The 24508-nt window shown below is 43.7% G+C and overlaps 1 protein-coding gene across 3 annotated transcripts in view; it reads right to left on the reverse strand.

The window, feature by feature from the left end:
• LOC141069170 (syntaxin-binding protein 4-like) overlaps nt 1–23716 on the reverse strand; it is a 50574-nt gene extending 26858 nt beyond the window's left edge. The window contains exons 1-15 of one of the 3 annotated variants that reach the window (XM_073558562.1): nt 23517–23716; nt 18150–18223; nt 16912–17007; nt 11723–11792; nt 11560–11634; nt 3956–4038; nt 3686–3812; nt 3462–3594; nt 2706–2812; nt 2430–2580; nt 2259–2325; nt 2075–2172; nt 1746–1842; nt 1163–1299; nt 982–1074 (exon numbers count right to left, since the gene is read on the reverse strand). In XM_073558562.1, coding sequence (XP_073414663.1) covers nt 982–1074; nt 1163–1299; nt 1746–1842; nt 2075–2172; nt 2259–2325; nt 2430–2580; nt 2706–2812; nt 3462–3594; nt 3686–3812; nt 3956–4038; nt 11560–11634; nt 11723–11792; nt 16912–17007; nt 18150–18223; nt 23517–23542 — 1434 coding nt within the window. In that variant the 5' untranslated portion in view covers nt 23543–23716. The other 2 variants (XM_073558564.1, XM_073558563.1) reach the window with 2 other exon arrangements.
• Between the last annotated feature and the right edge of the window lie 792 nt (nt 23717–24508).

The following is a 24508-nucleotide window of genomic DNA, read 5'->3' on the forward strand; positions in this document are numbered from 1 at the left end:
GTCAGGAGTACAGGGCAGTTGTCACCCTGTTATGTCCACTACTCTCATCCCTATCTGTCAGCGGAGGTTGGCACCCTCTTGAATTGCAAATGGATCCCTTGCTCCCTGTAAGCTAGTCCTACAGGTCCCTATAGGGGATCTATTCATTAGAATGTACTTTGTTTGAGGGTCAATGCCTTTAAGTTTGTTTCCATGTGAAAAAGTTCATTGTTATCTTTGATGAAAAGGAAAATCTTCGATTGTAGACTTTTTTTTAATAAATATCCAAGTCGGCCGCGACATTATCAAAAATTTTTATTTTGTCCCTCTGTGTATTGGAGTTTGCCGTCTCTGAGTTAGGGGATCTGTTTTGGGATCTGTATTAGTTTAGGGGATCTGGTTTGGGATCTGTATTGGTTTAGGGGATCTGGTTTGGGATCAGTATTGATATAGGGGATATGGTTTGGGATCTGTATTGGTTTAGGGGATCTGGATTAGTTTAGGGGATCTGGTTTGGGATCTGTATTGGTTTAGGGGATCTGGTTTGGGATCTGTGGTTTGTTTTAGTCCATGGGATATGTATTATAGTCTGTATTTGGGGGTCTGTAGTTAGAGGAGCTGGATTGAAATCCGTATAATCTGGGGTCTACAGTATTTAGGGGTCTGTTTCAGTTTAGGGGTCCTGGACTAGGGTATAGGGTTCTCTTCAGGGGTCTGTACTGCAGTATGTTGGAATATTACTTGGGAATTTATTTTTGGGGGCCATATCCGGGATGTGTGAAAGTTTAAGGCTTTTGGGATCTGTACTTGTTTAGGGGGTTTAGGTTGGGGGTCTGTATTTAATTAAAGGGTCTGCCATTAGAGAAGTGACTGATGTGGCAGGCACCCGGGTTGGAGCCTGAACATAAGATTTCAGCCTTTTTCCTGAGAAGTCCCGATCCCACTTTCTGGAGGAACCTAAGATCCACAATCTGGGGGACAACCCCGACCTGCATCACCCACCTTCAGCCGCCGCATCTCCTGCTTCAGCTCAGACACTTCTTCCTGCATTTTCTCCAGATCTAAGCTGTCGAAGAACCTCGGGACATCAAATTCCTACAGAATAAGGACAGAGGGGGTGAAAGGTGTGATGCTGGAGGAGCCCCCACAGAGCCGGCGTGGTCTGAGTGAGCGCCCCTCATACCTTAGTGACCGGGGACTGGAACGCACATGTGTCCAGCAAATTGGCAGCTTCATAATGGGTGAAGAGTAAAGAGCCGGAGTCCAGACCGGCTTCGTCCAAATCATCATGTAGCCCATCACGAAGAGCCTGCAGGAGATCTGAGGAGGCACGACATTAACTAATGCTGGAGCTGTAGTGACAGCAGCACAGAGCATTTCAGGAGGGGATTATGCTGCCCTTGTGTGAGGTCACAGGCTGAGAGGTACAATAGTGGAATGGGCAAGGCTCCAGCAGCACAGAGGATTTCAGGAGAGAAGCATCCCCGATTTTGTGGGAGAAGAGGAGTGGGGACACTGTGGTCTAAGTCTGAGTGATACACATGGAAGAAGCAGATTCCCTAGCAGCACAGAGGGTTTCAGGAGAGGAGCATCCTGTAGGAGGCAGTGACCTTTCCACTCATGTGATGTCAGTGATGAAAGGACTGTAAACAAATATGTAGTAGAAGGAGCAGGTCTCACAGAAGCACAGGTGAGGAACATAGAGCGATGTGATGGGGGCATTTCCATGATGTGTGGAGGGAGAACACGCACTGGGTTGTACCCACCTCCATACGCCACCGTTCCCTGGCAGTCTGCGATCAGGCCGTGGTGCAACTCTCGCCTCTTCTCATCGGATATTTCCAGCCCGAGGATCTCCAGGATCTGGAATATCAGTACAGGGATGACGAACAAGCCAAGAAAGGGATAACCATGTCTTATACTCCAATCCCTACCAGATCTGGTTTATATCACGCCAAAACACAAAACATGCACAGCAGAGGGCGGCAGTGAGCGCTGACAGGAAGCCAGCAGAATTGTGAATGCAGCTCTGGAGGGAGAACGATGTAAGGTCCCTCAGTGCGGCTACACATAGTGGTCACCGAAAGTCACTCACCAAGTCCAGCTTCTCCTCTTTGATACGGACGTGGGGATCTAAGGAGACTTTCTGTTTGCTTCCTGCAGATGTTCTGTGATTTGCCGGAGACGATGGAGCTGCGGTGAGATGTGATATAATCCAATATAATAAGACCTCCATATTACAGTGTGTGGCCAACAGACTGAGCAGTATGCCCACTTACCCGATATGGTCAGCTCCGGGGGGCAGATATCGGGGGATTGAGAAGGCACGTTATTTTCATGTCGGCACTGTAAGAAATATACAACATAGTCATGCACTAAAGTGGGCCGAAATAAAGGTTACTCCACCTGTTTTGCACCAGGGGATGTACCTGGACCTTTTGCCCTCTCACCTCTGGAGATCGGACGTGGACCTTAAGTCTGCAGGGGGACAGTCCATTTCCCACAATCCTGTGCTGCAGCAAAGAAGAACTACTGGATACGGAGCAACTGCGAAGTCGGCTCACATTTGGTATGAAGGACACGTCGGTGCAGCTGTTCTGTCTTAGAAGAAAGATATAAGGGGGTTACATTAGAAGGAGGAGGAGATGTCTTGGTTGTAACCGTTATATAGCAGACCAGTCCTGTTCCAATGGTCATAGCTCCAGATTGTGTGATCTGGTACTCACCTGAACCGGGCTCGGGCCAGAATCCGTTTGGCTTCTTCATTGGTTACTCCAATCATTGAGTCTTTGTTAATAGACAGCAGCTGGTCTCCGGATCGTAGCCGTCCATCCTGGGAAGTGGGCACGAGGGGTTTAGGTTTACAAAAACATGAATGGCATCATATCTGACTACATCGTTAGAGTTTCCTTACAAACCCAGTCCTAACTCGGTCATTCCATAGCTGTAATGTTGTCCTTAACGCCATGCCATGGTCTAACCCTAAGGTTGTCCTTAACTCAATACCACGTTCTAACCCTAAGATTGTCCTTAACTCCATGCCATGATATAACCATAAGGTTGTCCTTAACTCAATACCACGTTCTAACCCTAAGGTTGTCCTTAACTCAATACCACGTTCTAACCCTAAGATTGTCGTTAACTCCATGCCATGGTCTAACCCTAAGATTGTCCTGAGCTCCATGCCATGGTCTAACCCTAAGATTGTCCTGAGCTCCATGCCATGGTCTAACCCTAAGATTGTCCTGAGCTCCATGCCATGGTCTAACCCTAAGGATGTCCTTAACTCCATGCCGTGCTCTAAGCCTAAGATTGTCCTTAACACCATCCCATGGTCTAACCCTAAGGTTGCCCTGAGCTCCATGCCAGGCTCTAACCCTAAGTGTGTCCATAACTCCTTGCCAACCCCAATGTTTGAACCTTAACCCAATGCCAGTAACTATCCCTAAAATTGCTCTTAACTATATCATTGGCCGCCTTACCCGATAGCTGTCTCCCTCAGGAAGTACCTCCTGCACATAGACCAAGGGCCCTTCCTGTCGATTGGAGCCTCCACTGATCACCAGCCCCAGTCCTGTAGACTTAAGTATGGAAATATTCTGCACTCCCAAATCACTAGGAAAGAATAGAAGTACTGAGATATCATCAACACGGAGTCCACCACCTTTTCTGAAAAGCTATTTTATCTTCTGGACCTCTACGGTACCTTGCTGTAGAGTATGAAGACACCCCACTGCTCCCTCCGAAATGGCTATGAGAGCTGGCAGGACTTAGAAGCAATGGGCTCTGGGATCGAGAGGATGACTCTGAGGACGTGCTCTCCAGGTACCTGCCTGAGACACAAAGCAACAAGGGAAAAGCGAGGAATATAGGAGGCTGAAAAGTTATCTCCATAAGGGTTAACCCACACACAACAGAAAATCATAGTCACCAATTTCAGTGCAAATATCCCTGGAATATCTGGTGCTATACTCACTGCTGTGCATTATGGGGGAACTTCGGGAAGATCCTGTGTCACTATGAGAGCTACATTTCTCCAAGAGTTCTGAGAATTCCTTCCTGAAATATAATATACGATACAATCTGTATACTGCTCTCTATGTACAACTGCTATAATACTGCCCCCTATGTACAAGAGTATAACTACTATAATACTGCCCCCTATGTACAAGAGTATAACTACTATAATACTGCTCCTATGTACAAGAGTATAACTACTATAATACTGCCCCTATGTACAAGAATATAACTACTATAATACTGCTCCTATGTACAAGAATATAACTACTATAATACTGCCCCCTATGTATAAGAATATAACTACTATAATACTGCCCCCTATGTACAAGAATATAACTACTGTAATACTGCCCCTATGTACAAGAATATAACTACTATAATACTGCCCCTATGTACAAGAATATAACTACTATAATACTGCTCCTATGTACAAGAATATAACTACTATAATACTGCCCCCTATGTATAAGAATATAACTACTATAATACTACTCCTATGTACAAGAATATAACTACTATAATACTGCCCCTATGTACAAGAATATAACTACTATAATACTGCCCCCTATGTACAAGAATATAACTACTATAATACTGCTCCTATGTACAGAAAACGTAAAGGAACACACCAGCAATATATAATATAAATCGAAAATATAAAAATCTGTAATAAATTAGCAATGTGTTCCTTTAAAGTTGGATGGCAGACCATCCGGTATCAGGTAAAGAACCGAAACTACCGTGTGATGTACACGAACCACAGATAAATAATTGTGTAAATATGAATGAAGAAAATCCAAGGAATATATAAAAAGAATAATGTTTATTATTATAAATTCTAGCACAATACACAACAATGTAAAAAACAAATAAGATGATTAAAAAATGTGGCACAAAAAACACCTCAATATAATAGTAATAACATACTTGAATGTGTTTACCACTGCAGAAGAGAATTTTTTTATGGTAAGGAACAAAATTATGTAATAATCCCCAATGGAACAGCAGAGAAAATGTGCATATATACAGTCATATGTAAAAGTTTGGGCACCCCTATTAATGTTAACCTTTTTTCTTTATAACAATTTTGGTTTTTGCAACAGGTATTTCAGTTTCATATATCTAAGAACTGATGGACTCAGTTATATTTCTGGATTCAAATGAGGTTTATTGTACTAACAGAAAATGTGCAATCTGCATTTAAACAAAATTTGACCGGTGCAAAAGTGTGGGCACCCTTATCATTTTCTTGATTTGAACACTCCTAACTACTTTTTACTGACTTTCTGAAGCACTAAATTGGTTTTGTAACCTCATTGAGCTTTGAACTTCATAGCCAGGTGTATCAAATCATGAGAAAAGGTATTTAAAGTGGCCACTTGCAAGTAGTTCTCCTATTTGATTCTCCTATGAAGAGTGGCATCATGGGCTCCTCAAAACAACTCTCAAATGATCTGAAAACAAAGATTATTCAACATAGCTTTTCAGGGGGAAGGATACAAAAAGTTGTCTCAGAGATTTAACCTGTCAGTTTCCACTGTGAGGAACATAGTAAGGAAATGGAAGAACACAGGTACAGTTCTTGTTAAGCCCAGAAGTGGCAGGCCAAGAAAAATATCAGAGAGGCAGAGAAGAAGAATGGTGAGAACAGTCAAGGACAATCCACAGACCACCTCCAAAGACCTGCAGCATCATCTTGCTGCAGATGGTGTCACTGTGCATCGGTCAACAATACAGCGCACTTTGCACAAGGAGAAGCTGTATGGGAGAGTGATGCGAAAGAAGCCGTTTCTGCAAGCACGCCACAAACAGAGTCGCCTGAGGTATGCAAAAGCACATTTGGACAAGCCAGTTACATTTTGGAAGAAGGTCCTGTGGACTGATGAAACAAAGATTGAGTTGTTTGGTCATACAAAAAGGCGTTATGCATGCGCTGTATTGTTGACCGATGCACAGTGACACCATCTGCAGCAAGATGATGCTGCAGGTCTTTGGAGGTGGTCTGTGGATTGTCCTTGACTGTTCTCACCATTCTTCTTCTCTGCCTTTCTGATATTTTTCTTGGCCTGCCACTTCTGGGCTTAACAAGAACTGTACCTGTGTTCTTCCATTTCCTTACTATGTTCCTCACAGTGGAAACTGACTGGTTACATCTCTGAGACAACTTTTTGTATCCTTCCCCTGAAAAGCTATGTTGAATAATCTTTGTTTTCAGATCATTTGAGAGTTGTTTTGAGGAGCCCATGATGCCACTCTTCATAGGAGAATCAAATAGGAGAACTACTTGCAAGTGGCCACTTTAAATACCTTTTCTCATGATTTGATACACCTGGCTATGAAGTTCAAAGCTCAATGAGGTTACAAAACCAATTTAGTGCTTCAGGAAGTCAGTAAAAAGTAGTTAGGAGTGTTCAAATCAAGAAAATGATAAGGGTGCCCATACTTTTGCACCGGTCAAATTTTGTTTAAATGCAGATTGCACATTTTCTGTTAGTACAATAAACCTCATTTGAATCCAGAAATATAACTGAGTCCATCAGTTATTAGACATATGAAACTGAAATAGCTGTTGCAAAAACCAAAACTGTTATAAAGAAAAAAGGTTAACATTAATAGGGGTGCCCAAACTTTTACATATGACTGTATATATATATATCAGTATACGTGTATGCAGTGAAAAAACAAAAAGAATTATTAATGTGAAAAGAATGCACAATGAAAAATATCGAGTGTGAAACACTGGGTGACAATTGTGATGATAAATATGCTTTTGATATGTGTAAAAGAAAATGAATATAATAAAAATGTGAAAAATATATGTAATATAATAAACTGCTGAAAAAGTTGGGTAAACAAAATTAGTTCACAAATATGCAATACCAGTATGTAAACTATATAGTACTTGATAGCAGGACATAGAGCCTAGAATAAATGAACATATAGCGCTATATATTGGAATCGATCACAAGGTATGTAACTTAATGTAATAGAATGGATTACCACAAAGCGCTATAAAGATAGACATGAATCAGCACAATCCATAGCATGTATACAAAAGGCTGAGTATCAGATCCTCAAATGTTAACACAAAACTCATGTGATCCTATGTACAGGAATATAACTACTATAATACTGCCACTATGTACAAGAATATAACTACTATAATACTGCCCCCCTATGTACAAGAATATAACTACTATAATACTGCTCCTATGTACAAGAATATCACTACTATAATACTGCTCCTATGTACAAGAGTATAACTACTATAATACTACCCCTATGTACAAGAATATAACTACTATAATACTGCTCCTATGTACAAGAATATCACTACTATAATACTGCCCCCTATGTACAAGAATATAACTACTATAATACTGCTCCTATGTACAAGAATATAACTACTATAATACTGCCCCCTATGTACAAGAATATAACTACTATAATACTGCTCCTATGTACAAGAATATAACTACTATAACACTGCTCCTATGTACAAGAATATAACTACTATAATACTGCCCCTATGTACAAGAATATCACTACTATAATACTGCTCCTATACACAAGAATATAACTACTATAATACTGCCCCTATGTACAAGAATATAACTACTATAATACTGCCCCTATGTACAAGAATATCACTACTATAATACTGCTCCTATACACAAGAATATAACTACTATAATACTGCCCCTATGTACAAAAATATAACTACTATAATACTGCTCCTATGTACAAGAGTATAACTACTATAATACTACCCCTATGTACAAGAATATAACTACTATAATACTGCCCCTATGTACAAGAATATAACTACTATAATACTGCTCCTATGTACAAGAGTATAACTACTATAATACTACCCCTATGTACAAGAATATAACTACTATAATACTGCTCCTATGTACAAGAATATCACTACTATAATACTGCCCCCTATGTACAAGAATATAACTACTATAATACTGCTCCTATGTACAAGAATATAACTACTATAATACTGCCCCCTATGTACAAGAATATAACTACTATAATACTGCTCCTATGTACAAGAATATAACTACTATAATACTGCTCCCTATGTACAAGAATATAACTACTATAATACTGCTCCTATGTACAGGAATATAACTACTATAATACTGCTCCCTATGTACAAGAATATAACTACTATAATACTGCTCCTATGTACAAGAGTATAACTACTATAATACTACCCCTATGTACAAGAATATAACTACTATAATACTGCTCCTATGTACAAGAATATCACTACTATAATACTGCCCCCTATGTACAAGAATATAACTACTATAATACTGCTCCTATGTACAAGAATATAACTACTATAATACTGCCCCCTATGTACAAGAATATAACTACTATAATACTGCTCCTATGTACAAGAATATAACTACTATAATACTGCTCCTATGTACAAGAATATAACTACTATAATACTGCCCCTATGTACAAGAATATAACTACTATAATACTGCCCCTATGTACAAGAATATCACTACTATAATACTGCTCCTATACACAAGAATATAACTACTATAATACTGCCCCTATGTACAAGAATATAACTACTATAATACTGCCCCTATGTACAAGAATATCACTACTATAATACTGCTCCTATACACAAGAATATAACTACTATAATACTGCCCCTATGTACAAGAATATAACTACTATAATACTGCTCCTATGTACAAGAGTATAACTACTATAATACTGCCTCCTATGTACAAGAATATAACTACTATAATACTGCCCCTATGTACAAGAATATAACTACTATAATACTGCCCCTATGTACAAGAATATAACTACTATAATACTGCCCCCTATGTACAAGAATATCACTACTATAATACTGCCCCTATGTACAAGAATATAACTACTATAATACTGCCTCCTATGTACAAGAATATAACTACTATAATACTGCCTCCTATGTACAAGAATATAACTACTATAATACTGCTCCTATGTACAAGAATATAACTACTATAATACTGCCCCCTATGTACAAGAATATAACTACTATAATACTGCTCCTATGTACAAGAATATAACTACTATAATACTGCCCCCTATGTACAAGAATATAACTACTATAATACTGCCCCTATGTACAAGAATATAACTACTATAATACTGCTCCTATGTACAAGAATATAACTACTATAATACTGCCCCTATGTACAAGAATATAACTACTAAAATACTGCCCCTATGTACAAGAATATAACTACTATAATACTGCCTCCTATGTACAAGAATATCACTACTATAATACTGCCCCTATGTACAAGAATATAACTACTATAATACTGCTCCTATGTACAAGAATATAACTACTATAATACTGTCCCTATGTACAAGAATATAACTACTATAATACTGTCCCCTATGTACAAGAATATAACTACTATAATACTGTCCCCTATGTACAAGAATATAACTACTATAATAATGCCCCTATGTACAAGAATATAACTACTATAATACTGCTCCTATGTACAAGAATATAACTACTATAATACTGCCCCTATGTACAAGAATATAACTACTATAATACTGCCTCCTATGTACAAGAATATAACTACTATAATACTGCTCCTATGTACAAGAATATAACTACTATAATACTGTCCCTATGTACAAGAATATAACTACTATAATACTGTCCCCTATGTACAAGAATATAACTACTATAATACTGTCCCCTATGTACAAGAATATAACTACTATAATAATGCCCCTATGTACAAGAATATAACTACTATAATACTGCTCCTATGTATAAGAATATAACTACTATAATACTGCTCCTATGTACAAGAATATAACTACTATAATACTGCCCCTATGTACAAGAATATAACTACTATAATACTGCCTCCTATGTACAAGAATATAACTACTATAATACTGCTCCTATGTACAAGAATATAACTACTATAATAATGCCCCTATGTACAAGAATATAACTACTATAATACTGCTCCTATGTACAAGAATATAACTACTATAATACTGCCCCTATGTACAAGAATATAACTACTATAATACTGCCTCCTATGTACAAGAATATAACTACTATAATACTGCTCCTATGTACAAGAATATAACTACTATAATACTGTCCCTATGTACAAGAATATAACTACTATAATACTGTCCCCTATGTACAAGAATATAACTACTATAATACTGTCCCCTATGTACAAGAATATAACTACTATAATAATGCCCCTATGTACAAGAATATAACTACTATAATACTGTCCCCTATGTACAAGAATATAACTACTATAATACTGTCCCCTATGTACAAGAATATAACTACTATAATAATGCCCCTATGTACAAGAATATAACTACTATAATACTGCCCCTATGTACAAGAATAGAACCACTGTTGGGGTAGGACTGTATGTGGATGACTACATAATGCAGATATCCGGCCTCCATTACTGCGCTCTTTCCTATTCTCAGAAGAGATGACAGCAGTTATATTTATATTACAGTACAGCTGTCGGCAGAGCAGATTATACCCCAGGGGGTCAGGCTGCCTCCAGGATAATGACTTTTCGAGTTGATCCCATATTACCCCCTGTAGATAATGACCGCTTCGACCTCTTTACTTTTCATCTCTTTCCTTTTTACAGGATTTATCGTTTGGATACAAAAGATGATTTTTTTTTTTCCCCCAGAATTTTTCTGAGAGTCTCCAATCAATGTAAATGCTGGTTTGAGATAATGGGGGCTTATTTGGCCACAATTTAGTAAGCAGGTCCCCAACTCCATCCTACTTTTCTATTTCTGCCCCAATTTGGAAAATAGTAATAGAGAGAGAAAAATAAAAAATATGTTAATTACAAATTGCAGGTCTCTTAGAAGGATCGTCGGCGCATCGATATGTGTGAGGGCCATGGATATGTGTGAGGGAAATCGATACGTGTGAGGGTCAGAGATTTTGCCTTCGGGCGGTGATAGGGAACATGTGATGCCATGTCGTGGGCGCTCGTGAACAGATGCCAGGTTGGTAAATAAATTAGGATACAGCTCACAAGATGGAGAGCAGATACCCCTCTTGTAGGAACTCTGAAAATCCATGATACTGTGACCCCAGAAGAGACGCCTCCGGCGGTGCTACCTCTACTCACTCAAGGAATTGAGGAACTAAAGTCAGGCCCTAATATGATGATGTCTTCAAAGTTAAAGTGGTGGTCTCATGAAGACAACCTTTGTCATGGATCTCACTAATTGGGACCCCAGCATCTTCTCTGTATTAGCCATTAGCCAGACCCGTGAGTCAATTCCTTTCCACCCAGCCATGTATTATGTGGTCATGCTATGTGATTCTGCAGAGGAAGACCAGGGTCCAGAAGAGCAATCATGCCCTGATCATTAACAGTCTATAGACCTTCAACCTTTGAAGGAAACAACAGTGATGCTACCGAGGAACCTCATATAGAATACCCTGATGATCCAGAAAGGTTAGACAACCAGAAAAATAAAGGATTTCCAAACCTGGCTTCTTCATCCCGAGCAATGAGGAGTCGCATGTAGCTGGTAGCGGACGCCATCCGTAAAATGTCAACAGCTCTGTGGAAAATCCATGAGAAATTAGGCTCACAACTTGATACCAGAGCCCTGGAAACTAGCGATCAGTTGGCTTTTCCCCAGATGTTACCTGTCGTTTGAGACTCCGAGCAGACTTTCTCCATTCACCTCCAGAATCTGATCTCCAGGAAGCAGACGTCCTTCAGAAATGAGATATAAAAGATGATGATATGGATATCACCTTCCATAGTTTGTAGAGAACCTATACAGCTCTATAAACCTCAAAAAACATGGATCCAAAATAAAGACTGGAGCACATTATGTGGCTGGCTGAAAGTAAGGGTGAAGGTTACGAGATGTCTTGGAAATTATTATTATTATTATTTATTATTATAGCGCCATTTATTCCATGGCGCTTTACATGTGAGGAGGGGTATACATAATACATACAAGTACAATAATCTTAAACAATGCAAGTCACGACTTGTCCAGGTGGAGAGAGGACCCTGCCCGCGAGGGCTCACAATCTACAGGGGATGGGTGAGGATACAGAAGAGGAGATAAGAGGGGAGTACAGAAGGAGATCTCGTGAGGATCGGAGGTTGCGTGCAGGTAAGTACCGGGAGACGAGGTCACAGATGTACGGAGGACTCAGGTTGTGGATGGCTTTGTTTGTCATGGTTAGGATTTTGAACTGGAGTCTTTGGGTAATGGGGAGCCAGAGCAGGGATTGACAGAGGGGAGAAGCTGGGGAATAGCGGGGGGACAGGTGGATTAGTCGGGCAGCAGAGTTAAGAATAGATTAGAGGGGTGCGAGAGTATTAGAGGGGAGGCCACAGAGCAGGAGGTTGCAGTAGTCAAGGCGAGAGATGATGAGGGCATGGACTAAGGTTTTTGCAGATTCTTGGTTGAGGAATGTACGGATCTGTGAAATATTTTTGAGTTGAAGTCAGCAGGAAGTGGAAAGGGCTTGGATATGTGTTTTGAAGGAGAGATCAGTGTCAAGGATTACCCCGAGGCAGCGAGCTTGTGGGACTGGAGAGAGTGGGCAGCCGTTTACTTTAATGGATAGGTCTGTTGGGGGGGTCACGTGAGATGGGGAAAGATGATGAATTCTGTTTTGTCCATATTAAGTTTTAGAAATCTAGCGGAGAAGAAGGATGAAATAGCAGACAGACATTGAGGGATTCTGGTTAGCAGAGAGGTGATATCTGGTCCAGAGATGTAGATCTGTGTGTCATCAGCATAGAGGTGATACTGAAAGCCATGAGATTCTATGAGCTGTCCGAGGCCGAAGGTGTAAATGGAGAAGAGCAGGGGCCCTAGGACTGAACCTTGCGGTACTCCGATGGATAGGGGGCGCGGTGAGGAGGTGGTGTGCGAGTGGGAGACGATGAATGTCCGGTCTGCTAGGTATGACGCAATCCAAGATAGGGCCGAGTCTGTGATACCAAGAGATGAGAGGGTCTGTAATAATAGGGAATGGTCCACTGTGTCAAAGGCAGAGGACAGGTCCAGGAGGAGGAGGACAGAGTAGTGTCGCTTGGCCTTGGTGGCTAGTAGGTCATTGGTGACCTTAGTTAGGGCAGTTTCAGTGGAATGGTGTGGCTAGAAGCCGGATTGCAAGTGGTCAAGGAGGGAGCAAGAAGAGAGGTGGGAGGACAGTTCAAGGCAGACGTGTTGTTCCAGTAGTTTTGAGGCATAGGGGAGAAGTGATATAGGGCGATAGCTAGATACAGAGGATGGGTCAAGAGAGGGCTTTTTGAGGATAGGTGTGATTGAGGCATATTTAAAGCTTGAGGGGAAAACACCAGTTGTTAGTGATAGGTTGAAGAGATGGGTTAGGGTTGGGATGAAGACTGTGGTGAGGTTTGGGATGAAGTGGGATGGGATCGGGTCAAGTGCACAGGTAGTGAGATGTGATCTTGAGAGTAGAGTGGAGAGTCGATCTTCTGTAATGGTGGAGAAGTTGGTTTTGGGGGAGGAGGGCAGGGCAGTTAGGAGGAAGGGCACTGGGGGTTGTTGACCAAGACTGTCTCTGATGTTATCAATCTTCTCCTTGAAAAATGAGGCAAAGTCTTCAGCTAAGATGAGTGGAGAGGGAGGAGGTGCTGGGGGACGGAGGAGAGAATTGAAGGTGTTGAATAACTGTTTAGGGTTGTGAGACAGGGAGGATATGAGAGATGAGAAGTAGGTTTGTTTAGCTGTGGCGAGTGTGGTCTTGAAAGTAGTGAGGGACTGTTTGAATGTGATGAAGTCCTTATTGGAGTGGGATTTTTTCCATCTCCACTCAGCAGCCCTGGAAGCCCGCCTCAGTTCTTTGGTCAGACTGGTGTGCCAGGGCTGTCTGTTGATTTTGTGAGCTTTGGTATGTGTGAGAGGGGCAACTGATTCCAAAGCTACAGCTATTGTGGTGTTATATAGAGCGGCAGCGGCATCCGCATTGTGTAGGGAACTTATGTCTGGAAGAGGGAGGAGGGATTCAGACAGTGAGTGTAGATCGAGGTGTTGAAGATTTCTGCGAGGGTGTGCGAGTTTTTGAGGTGGGGATTGTGGACCGGAGGAGGAGAGGGAAGAGAATGTAAGTAGGTTGTGGTCAGAGAGAGGAAGAGGTGAGTTAGAGAGGCTAGATAGGGAGCAGAGGCAGGTGAAGATGAGGTCTAGTGTGTGGCCATCTTTGTGAGTGGCTGCAGAAGACCATTGAGTGAGGCCGAAGGAGGAAGTGAGAGATAGAAGTTTAGTGGCAGCTGAGAGGGAAGTGTCAATGGGGATGTTGAAGTCGCCCAAGATGATAGTGGGGATATCAGTGGAAAGGAAATGGAGTATCCAGGTGGTGAAGTGGTCAAAGAAGGTGGTGGCTGACCCTGGAGGGCGGTATATGACAGCTAGTTGGAGGGGGAGTAGATGCGCACAGAGTGCACCTCGAAGGAAGGGAGGGTAACAGAGGGTGGCAGTGGGATTGGGGTGAAGGAGCAGTTATCTGACAGGAGAAAACCAACTCCTCCACCATGCTTGCAGCTGGGGCGGGGGGTGTGGGAAAGGTGGAATCCACCATATGAGAGTGCAGCAGGAGAGGCTGTGTCAGAGGGGGTGAGCCAGGTTTCGGTGATGGCAAGGAAGGAAAGTTTGTTAGTAATAAAAAGATCATGGATGAAATAAAGTTTGTTGCAGACAGAGCGAGCGTTCCACAGAGCTCCTGTTAGTGGGACTGGGGAAGCTGGGGCTGGGCGAATGTGTATAAGGTTGGAGTGGTTACGGAAAGTTGTGATTGGGTGTGGATGGGAGGTAGAAATGACTGTGGGAATGTGGTGAGGAGGACCAGGATTTGGGGAGATATCGCCGGCAGTGAGGAGAAGCAGAGACAGCGTTAGCAGGTGGGAGCAGGAGAGGGCATGAGGAGGCTGTCTGTGTTTGGAGACAGAGGATTGTATGTTGAGGAACAGATCTGAGGAAGAGGTGAGATGGATTGGAAGGATTGAAGAAGAGATGAACAGTTCCTTACTAGGTGTAGGGATTAGTGGGGTTATCAGAAAGTGAAGGATTATAGGGGTTAGAGTGGAAACAAACAAAAACATTGTTTACAGTGACTCTTTCCAGTTACCTTCTGTTCCAATTCTGGATTAATTCATATTTTCATATCATCTCACACTTTTAAGATACACACTTCTAGGATACACACTGCAGACTAAAGTCTTGGCAGACTTGTGCTATGCAATATATGTGCTACAAAGTGCATTCAGGTGTGAAGCTGAGAGGAGTGGTCTGTGCTCCTCTTGGTCAGATAATTAAGAGTGGACCAGATGCATATGATCAAGCCAAAGTAAACAAGGTCATAAATAATACTGGGGTAAAGCAGGGGGTTAGTTGAGAGACGTACCAAGTGAATGCTATGTGCAGAGGTAAGAAGTCTTTGTGGAAAGCTGAGTGACGTACCAAGTGAATGCTATGGGCAGAGGTAAGAAGGAAGAAATATAAGGAAGAAATAGTGAAATCCAGTATGATGGTAGAGAAATCAGGCTAGGATGCTGCTGGCTGAAAGTGGTCGAGGGAACCAATAAAGGACCTTCTAGATGAATGTGAAGAGATCAGTAGAGGAAACATCTGGCTGAAGGTAACAGAAAGGACAAGTAGAGGACACTAATGACTGGGGATGACCAGTAGAGGACACTAATAACTGGGGATGACCAGTAAAGGTCATTAATGACTGGGGATGACCAGTATAGGACACTAATGACTGGTGATGACCAGTATAGGATACTAATGACTGGTGATGATTAGTATAGGACACTAATGACTGGAGATGACCAGTATAGGACACTAATGACTGGGGATGACCAGTATAGGACACTAATGACTGGGGATGACCAGTATAGGACACTAATGACTGGCGATGACCAGTATAGGATACTAATGACTGGCGATGACAAGTATAGGATACTAATGACTGGCGATGACAAGTATAGGACACTAATGACTGGCGATGACAAGTATAGGATACTAATGACTGGCGATGACAAGTATAGGACACTAAAGACTGGTGATGACCAGTATAGGACACTAATTAATGGCGATGACCAGTATAAGACACTAATGACTGATGGTGACCAGTGTAGAACATTAATGACTGGTAATTACCAGTAAAGGCCACTAATGACTGGCGATGGCCAGTGTAGGACACTAAGGACTGGTGATGACCAGTATAGGACACTAAGGACTGGTGATGACCAGTATAGGACACTAATGACTGGTGATGACCAGTATAGGACACTAAGGACTGGTGATGACCAGTATAGGAAACTAAGGACTGGTGATGACCAGTATAGGAAACTAAGGACTGGTGATGACCAGTATAGGACACTAAGGACTGGTGATGACCAGTATAGGACACTAAGGACTGGTGATGACCAGTATAGGACACTAAGGACTGGTGATGACCAGTATAGGACACTAAGGACTGGTGATGACCAGTATAGGACACTAAGGACTGGTGATGACCAGTATAGGACACTAAGGACTGGTGATGACCAGTATAGGACACTAAGGACTGGTGATGACCAGTATAGGACACTAAGGACTGGTGATGACCAGTATAGGACACTAAGGACTGGTGATGACCAGTATAGGACACTAAGGACTGGTGATGACCAATATAGGACACTAAGGACTGGTGATGACCAGTATAGGACACTAAGGACTGGTGATGACCAGTATAGGACACTAAGGACTGGTGATGACCAATATAGGACACTAAGGACTGGTGATGACCAGTATAGGACACTAAGGACTGGTGAACCAAACTATGTCAAAACCTTATCCTACCATCAGAATAGGCAACTCCACCAGGAAGGATTCTTTTCACGTAAACTCCATATTCTTCTCTGCAGAACTCCCGTAATCCTCCGATTACCTTAATTCCTGTAACATAAATTACTGTATTAGGGACTGGATCCAGGAACATGGTGCAATGATCTCATTCCCCTCATACGTCACCTAACGCTGACAGAGATGGAACATGACATTAATGGCTCACCAGGCGCATGGGAATGAAGGGGTCAATCCTCCCCCTCGGTCGTTCGGAGACAATAGCCGCTCTTCTCAGATTTTTATATCCCATTTTCATTCTACCATCACTGATTCAATTGAAGTAATGGTCTCATATTTCCCCAAACAATCCCACAAATCCTCTTAGGGAAGGGTCACCGCCAGAGAATAAATCCCGTCTGATTACAGTGAGGGGTGATTGGTTTATATCACGGTAACTGGAAGCCCCCAATCCTGACCATATCATGGAGAAGCCCAAAATTCAAGGGCAGTGTGATCCGGCAGCGGCTTTTAGGATTCCTGTGGGGCCAGGCTGCAGCGGGCGAGCACTATGTCCATCACCATCGTACCTATACCTGAGCTGAGTGTCCCATACAGATGCCATCACTATCCACCCGCACCCTGCGTGGCATACAGTCCTCTAGACGCACCCCATTATGGTCATGAACCAGGAGGCTCAGGATGATCAGACATCTTTACTTACCTGTAAGTGGCACATGGATAAAGACAGGTATTTTGATGTCTCCTACCGGACTACCAACTACTGTATTTGGCTCGTAGAAGTGAAGTCCTCTTACATGGCAGCGGAGTACAGGAAGCAGAGTAGAAATTCCCCTTTAAATACCCAAACCTTGAAAGAAGTGGTCCCCCACCTCTCATATGCAATCTATAATGTTGGTGTCTTATGTGGCGGAGGGAGCTTTGGACCCCCTCAGACATCAGGGCGCCGGGCAAATCATCTCATTTTGCATTTTCTGCAGGATTGTCACACAAAATCGGAGGTAAACTGAGTAGAACTCTTTCAAATTTGCATGAAAGTGGGAGTTACCACTTTTATCTGTGCTCCTCGGGGGTGGAGTTTAAAAGTATCCAGCCAATGAGAATGTAAATGTTGGAAGCTACAGCCCCAGTTGGTACTGACAGCTCTGCACCCCTTATAGTTATGTCAGTGCCTCTCAGGAAAAAAAAAAAAAAAAGCGATTCAACGGGGACGGGAGAAGGATTTAGGGTCTCACCTAGTCCATTCACGCAGTCATTGAATTCCATGCAGTAAACGGTTCGGTCCATCCCGTAGGGACCCATTAATGTCCTGCGAACACAGAAACGATAGTGGGATCAGCGGACATCATCTTTCTACTTCGTGGACCTATTCTGGGAAAACCTGGTCACGACGGACAGGGATTCTGCTCAGTAGGGGACCGAAAGCAACGGTGACGATAGTACAAGTAACGAGTGTTCCGAAGAAGAACTTGAAGACCAAGCGTTAAGGAGAAACCCACTCCACTATGGTGGAATGAGGCTTATAGACTGATCACAAGTGATCACCTCCCGATCAGTTGTTTTGCTGAAGGAATTGCAATAAAGAACAGTGCCCCTAGAGGCAAAGCCAAGGTATTGCAGGCAATCAGCAAGTGGCCACTTGTCAGTGGCGGGAGTCAGTTCATGGATCTCATCATAATATAAACTGTATATATGAAGAAATTAATCATTTTGGGTCAGAAAGACCCTCTCCTCAGGCTTCACCTTCTTCATCCCATTGAAAATACAAATTTAATGACCTGGAAAGTGGACAAACTGGGTTTTATGTCCCGTTCCTTGAGATACAAAAAGTCCCAAACAATATCCCATAAATGTCCTGAACGTTATTTTATATGATCTTATTGGCAGAGACCTATCGATTCTCATCCAGTGTCAAATCCTAAAATGCGAAACAGATCCCCCCCCCACCCCATATATACAATATTTAAACCTCCGAAAATGACCGAAAAACCCAAACTGATCGAGATCTGGCAATGAAAGAGTTAAAAATGTTACCGGAGGTTCGGAACGTCGTCTTTTTAACTCTTCCCAGTCCGGATCGTTGTATATTAGTCATTGTGTAGGGGACTGTGAGCCGATGTGACCGCCGCGGCGTGACCTCTGCTGTGTCCTATGAATCCCAAACATCTGCTGACCTGAGTCTATAGGAGCCAGCGCCCGTCTCACCTGCTGATCATCATGGCTCCTTTACAGAAGACGGACACGGACGGCATCCTCCTGGACTGCAGCCTGATGTGACCGGGGACACGAACACGGGCAAATGGGGACCGTGAGGGTGACCGGCCCCATATGTGCAGGGGAGGGCTCATCGCGTGAAAGCTGTTCCTCAGCGACCAGCCCTTGGCACTAAATGGGTCAGTGAGGACCAAAGTCTGCTCTAATCTGTGCCAGTTAGCTGAGTGTGCAGCCAGAGGCTTTTCTATGTGAAGTCAGCTTGAAGTTGCGGCTTACATGACGACTGCCATGAAGTAGACATCATTCATGGCCAGTACGGGGCTGACACTGCTGGCCGGCAACACTGGGGGGCATGGGCTCGAATCTGTCCAGGACGACATCTGAAGGGAGATCATAAATTTACTCGCAAATTAGGTGATTTTTTTCTCCACATCTCTACCTATTCTTTATCATTGGTTAATGTGTTAGACAGAAAATTCCCAATGATTGCAGCATTTAAAAAATACCACCATACACTGCCCAAATAATTATCCGATAAAGCCCCAAAATAAGACCACTATAGAGTCTCCGAATAATACTGTCACGCTCGCTCCTTGGCTGAATGGCGCAAGCCAGGGGGTTGTGGCCCCACTGTGCCACAAACCAGACTACCCTGGAAGGGGCCTGACTACGACAGCTGCCTCGGTCTTCACTGGAGCCTCTGATGGTGAGGTCAGGCTTGTGCGGCAGATAGCTGTCGGGTGCCACTCCAGGGTGGTGTCTGGCTGTGGCTGCTGGTCCCACTCGGGGACAAGTCACCTTGACAGAAGCTATAGACAGGCAGGCAGGTAGACACGATAGGCACGGCTGAGACACTGGGCAAGCAGGCGTGGCTTGGAGACACTGGGCAAGCAGGCGTGGCTTGGAGACACAGGGCAAGCGGGCATGGCTTGGAGACACAGGGCAAGCGGGCACGGCTTGAGACACAGGACAGGTGGGCACGGCTTGAGACACAGGACAGATTCACACAGCAGGTGCAGGTGTAGGCAGGAGGGAGTGGTGTATGTTGGAACAGGATTTGGACCTGTTCACACAGGAGGTGCAGGTATGGTTATAGGCTGGAGTGCGGAGTAGGCGGAGCCGCAGGAGTGCGGAGTAGGCGGAACCACAGGAGTGCGGAGTAGAGCTGAACCACAAGGTCTGTGGAGAAACTGCAGCAAGAAGTTCTGCAGCAGCAGGGAAGACAGAGCTGCAAGGGTGAAGATGCACAGACAGAGCTGCAAGGGTGCAGATGCACAGACGGAGCTGCAAGGGTAATTGGTCAGGGACCCATTAGCCAGGTGCACCCTGACTGCATAAGAACCAGAGAGTTCAGGCGCCGCCCCCCTATACACACAGTCAGGAAACATGGAGAGCAGAGGCACAGGGCTGGCAACAGACAGAATTCACAGCATGGCATGAAGCAGAAAGTAAGTTGGTGTGCGGGGGATGGGAGGCCATGCAGTGATGCCAGCAGGGTTGTTACAAATACCAACATGGAGGATACAAATAAAACTATCAAATAACACAATAATGCGACCTAATGCAACCAAACAATACCACAATAATGCGCCCAAATAATACTACTATAATGTGCCCAATTACCACAACAATGCGACCAAATAACACCACAATAATGCTCCCAAATAATACCACTGCATTAAAGTACAGTTCCTAAGGAGTCCGCAAATAATACCACCATGCAGCGCCCAAATAATATAAATAATTGTCTGACACAGCTCGAAAATAACACCACTGTCCAGTCACTAAATTACACCAACATAAACAGTACAGACCAAAGTTTGGACACACCTTCTCATTCAAAGAGTTTTCTTTATTTTCATGACTATGAAAATTGTAGATTCACTCTGAAGGGATCAAAACTATGAATTACCACATGTGGAATTATATAATTAACAAAAAAGTGTGAAAAAAAATGAAAATACTGTATGTCTTATATTCTAGGTGCTTCAAAGTAGCCACCTTTTGCTTTGATTACTGCTTTGCACATTCTTGGCATTCTCTTTATGAGCTTCAAGAGGTAGTCACCGGAAATGGCTTTCACTTCACAGGTGTGCCCTGTCAGGTCTAATAAGTGGGATTTCTTGCCTTATAAATGGGGTTGGGACCATCAGTTGTGTTGTGCAGAAATCTGGTGGATATGTGGCGCCCCTGAGGCTCAGTCGCCACAGAGGTACTGCACCTTCTCCTAAGGTGTGGTGCCCCACCATCCAGGTAAGGTGGAAACTCCTTTCCACACTCCAACACTCGCACCCCACACAACAGGGTAGTTCTGCACAACCACATTGCGGCTCAGTGCTTAGAGAGAGGCAGAGCACCTCTGGTGGTTCCCTGCATGGAACACTGGATGTGCTAGGAGGTGGGTGGAGTTAAGATACATAAAATAGTGGGAAAGTGTAGGAGGACAGGTCAGTCTGACAGAAGGTCAGTCGGGTAGGAAGTCACGGAAGGGATGGAGGAAGGAGTGCTGCAGCTGCCTCAGTGATCTGAGCCAGCTGGCACGGGAAAGGAAAAGAAGGAGAAAGACGTAGAACTGAAATCTAAGCTTGCATAAGAAAGAAAGACAAGTACGGAACGAAGGAGTATAGAAATATATCTACATAGCGAGAGGATATAAACCCATTATATAGTCACTCGATGATACCACCAGAATTACAGTAGTTATTGCTACAGAGTCCACAAATAATACCACCATACAGCCCCTAAATATATTTCCCATACAGTCTAAAATAAGACCATACTGCTGTCTCTGAATTATACAATTATTGAGCACATAAATAAAACCGTCATACAGTCATCAGATAATACCACCGTACTGCCTTGTATACCAATACAGTGCAGAAATAATACAGTTTCAGAGTAAAAAATTAAAACCGTCACAATCTCAAAATAAAACTACTATAATGTAACCAGACAATCCCACTGTTGTGCCTGTATAGTATTATTTATTTTACTCATTTATATTGCGCTATTAATTCCACAGCGCTTTACAGACATTACAATCAGATCCCTAAATAATACCACTACAGAGTCCTTGAAGAATAATCCAATAATACAACCACACAGTCCCTAAATATTTCTACCATTCTTTGATGAAATCCTACAATGGAGTTCCTGAATAACACCACTGTAGAGTGCAAAACGTGAAACCGTCATACAGTCACCAAATAATACCAATATAAGGCACACAGATAATACCGCAGAGCCTAAACAGCACCACAGTACAGTGCGTAATTAACATAAATAATACCAATATACTCTACCTGAAAAATACAATGGTACAAGTGCTGTGTAATCCTCCCATACTGTCCTAAAATAACGCCACAGTATAGGTCCTGCATTATACCTCCATACAGTGCACGTATTAAAAGGACAAGCTATTCGCAAGTCATATAACTATACTGTACCCGCCCACGGAGCCAAAATAGCAGAACCATACACTGCCCTAAGCGATACCGCCATAGAGGGCACAAAGAAAACCAATATACAGTTCCCAAATAGTACCTTACTAATGTAACCATATTATAGCAGCACGGTGCCTACATAGCGCTACTACAGTGCCTAATTAATACCACTAGGACGTCCACAAATAATACCGCCATATGGTGCCCAAATATTAAGCATAAGAAGACTCCGAATAATTCTGACAAACAGGCCACAAATGGGACCGCAATAATGCAACCAAATGTTACCAACACAGGGCCTAGTTAGCACTACTATGGGGTACACACATACTGTATAACCCACTTATATTACAGGGGTTGTACGCTTTTAGGGGGTAATTTATATTTTTGCTTAAATGTCTGTATTTGGGATGAAAAAAAACACAAATCGTTTTTTTCTATTGCGTCTCATTAAAGATTCTGCGCCGTTTGCCTTCTGCAGCCTCGAAGTGTCGCACTGTCGATTGCTGCCTGCAGAATGAGGTAACTGAGGACCCACCAGTGAGCTCCTCCTGAAAGTCATAGGGCTCATACTCACATGTGAGAAACTCGGACGAGTCTTCCACGTCAATACCTGGCGCTGCCGCCGGCACTCGGAGCGTTCAGCTGCATAGAAATACATGATGCAGCCGCACACGCCGGTGGCTCTCATTTTACCACAGCAACCAATCAGAGCTCAGTTTCCATTTTACCACAGCAACCAATCAGAGCTCAGTTTCCATTTTTCCATAATAACCAATCAGAGCTTACCTTTCATTTTACCACAGTAAACAGAGCTCGGTTTCCATTGTAGGATAGCAGCCAATGAGAGCGGAGCTTTCCTTTTACCTCAGCAGTGTGGTGGGTGAGTGAGGTCACGTGGCTGTGTAAGGGGGTGAAGCATAAGAAGAACAAGAAAGCGTTTACCTCCTCTGCTCCATGGCCGGAACCATATAGCTGCGCAGTAGGGTTGCCAGGGGGAAGACTCTTGGACCTGGACCGACTGCATCATGGGCCTGTCAGTAGCAGTGGGGAGGAGGAAGTTGTGCTGCACACAGGAAGGATGCCGGGCAGAGAGCGGGAAAAGTGGGCATGCCGACCTCAGAGCAGCGGTCAGGACAAGACGCAGCCACAGACCGGGGGAGAGAGCTCCCGTTCAGAAGGCAGGGGGACCGCACAGAGAGACCATAGCCTGTGACTACGTGAAGCTGGAGTCTGCAGTGGCAGTTGAGGTGTGTCCTGACCCCCGTGCAGAGACTGGGCCCCGTGCAGAGACAGCAGCCCGTGCAGAGACTGTGCCCCGTGCAGAGACAGCAGCCCGTGCAGAGACAGCAGCCCGTGCAGAGACAGCAGCCCGTGCAGAGACTGTGCCCCGTGCAGAGACTGTGCCCCGTGCAGAGACAGCAGCCCGTGCAGAGACTGTGCCCCGTGCAGAGATAGCAGCCCCTGCAGAGACTGTGCCCCGTGCAGAGACAGTGCCCCATGCAGAGACAGTGCCCCGTGCAGAGACAGCAGCCCGTGCAGAGACTGTGCCCTGTGCAGAGACAGCAGCCGATGCAGAGACTGTGCCCCATGCAGAGACAGTGCCCCGTGGAGAGACAGCAGCCCGTGCAGAGACAGCAGCCCATGCAGAGACTGTGCCCCGTGCAGAGACAGCAGCCCTTTCAGAGACTGTGCCCATGCAGAGACAGCAGCCCATGCAGAGACAGCAGCCCCGTGCAGAGACTGTGCCCCGTGTAGAGACAGCAGCCCGTGCAGAGACTGTGCCCCGTGCAGAGACAGCAGCCTGTGCAGAGACTGTGTCCCGTGCAGAGACAGCAGCCCATGCAGAGACTGTGCCCCGTGCAGAGACAGCAGCCTGTGCAGAGACTGTGCCCCGTGCAGAGACAGCAGCCCGTGCAGAGACTGTGCCCCGTGCA

The sequence above is a fragment of the Dendrobates tinctorius genome, unplaced genomic scaffold (genome assembly GCF_039654945.1).
Source record: "Dendrobates tinctorius isolate UK_male_01 unplaced genomic scaffold, ASM3965494v1 ptg000257l, whole genome shotgun sequence".
NCBI lineage: Eukaryota > Metazoa > Chordata > Amphibia > Anura > Dendrobatidae > Dendrobates > Dendrobates tinctorius.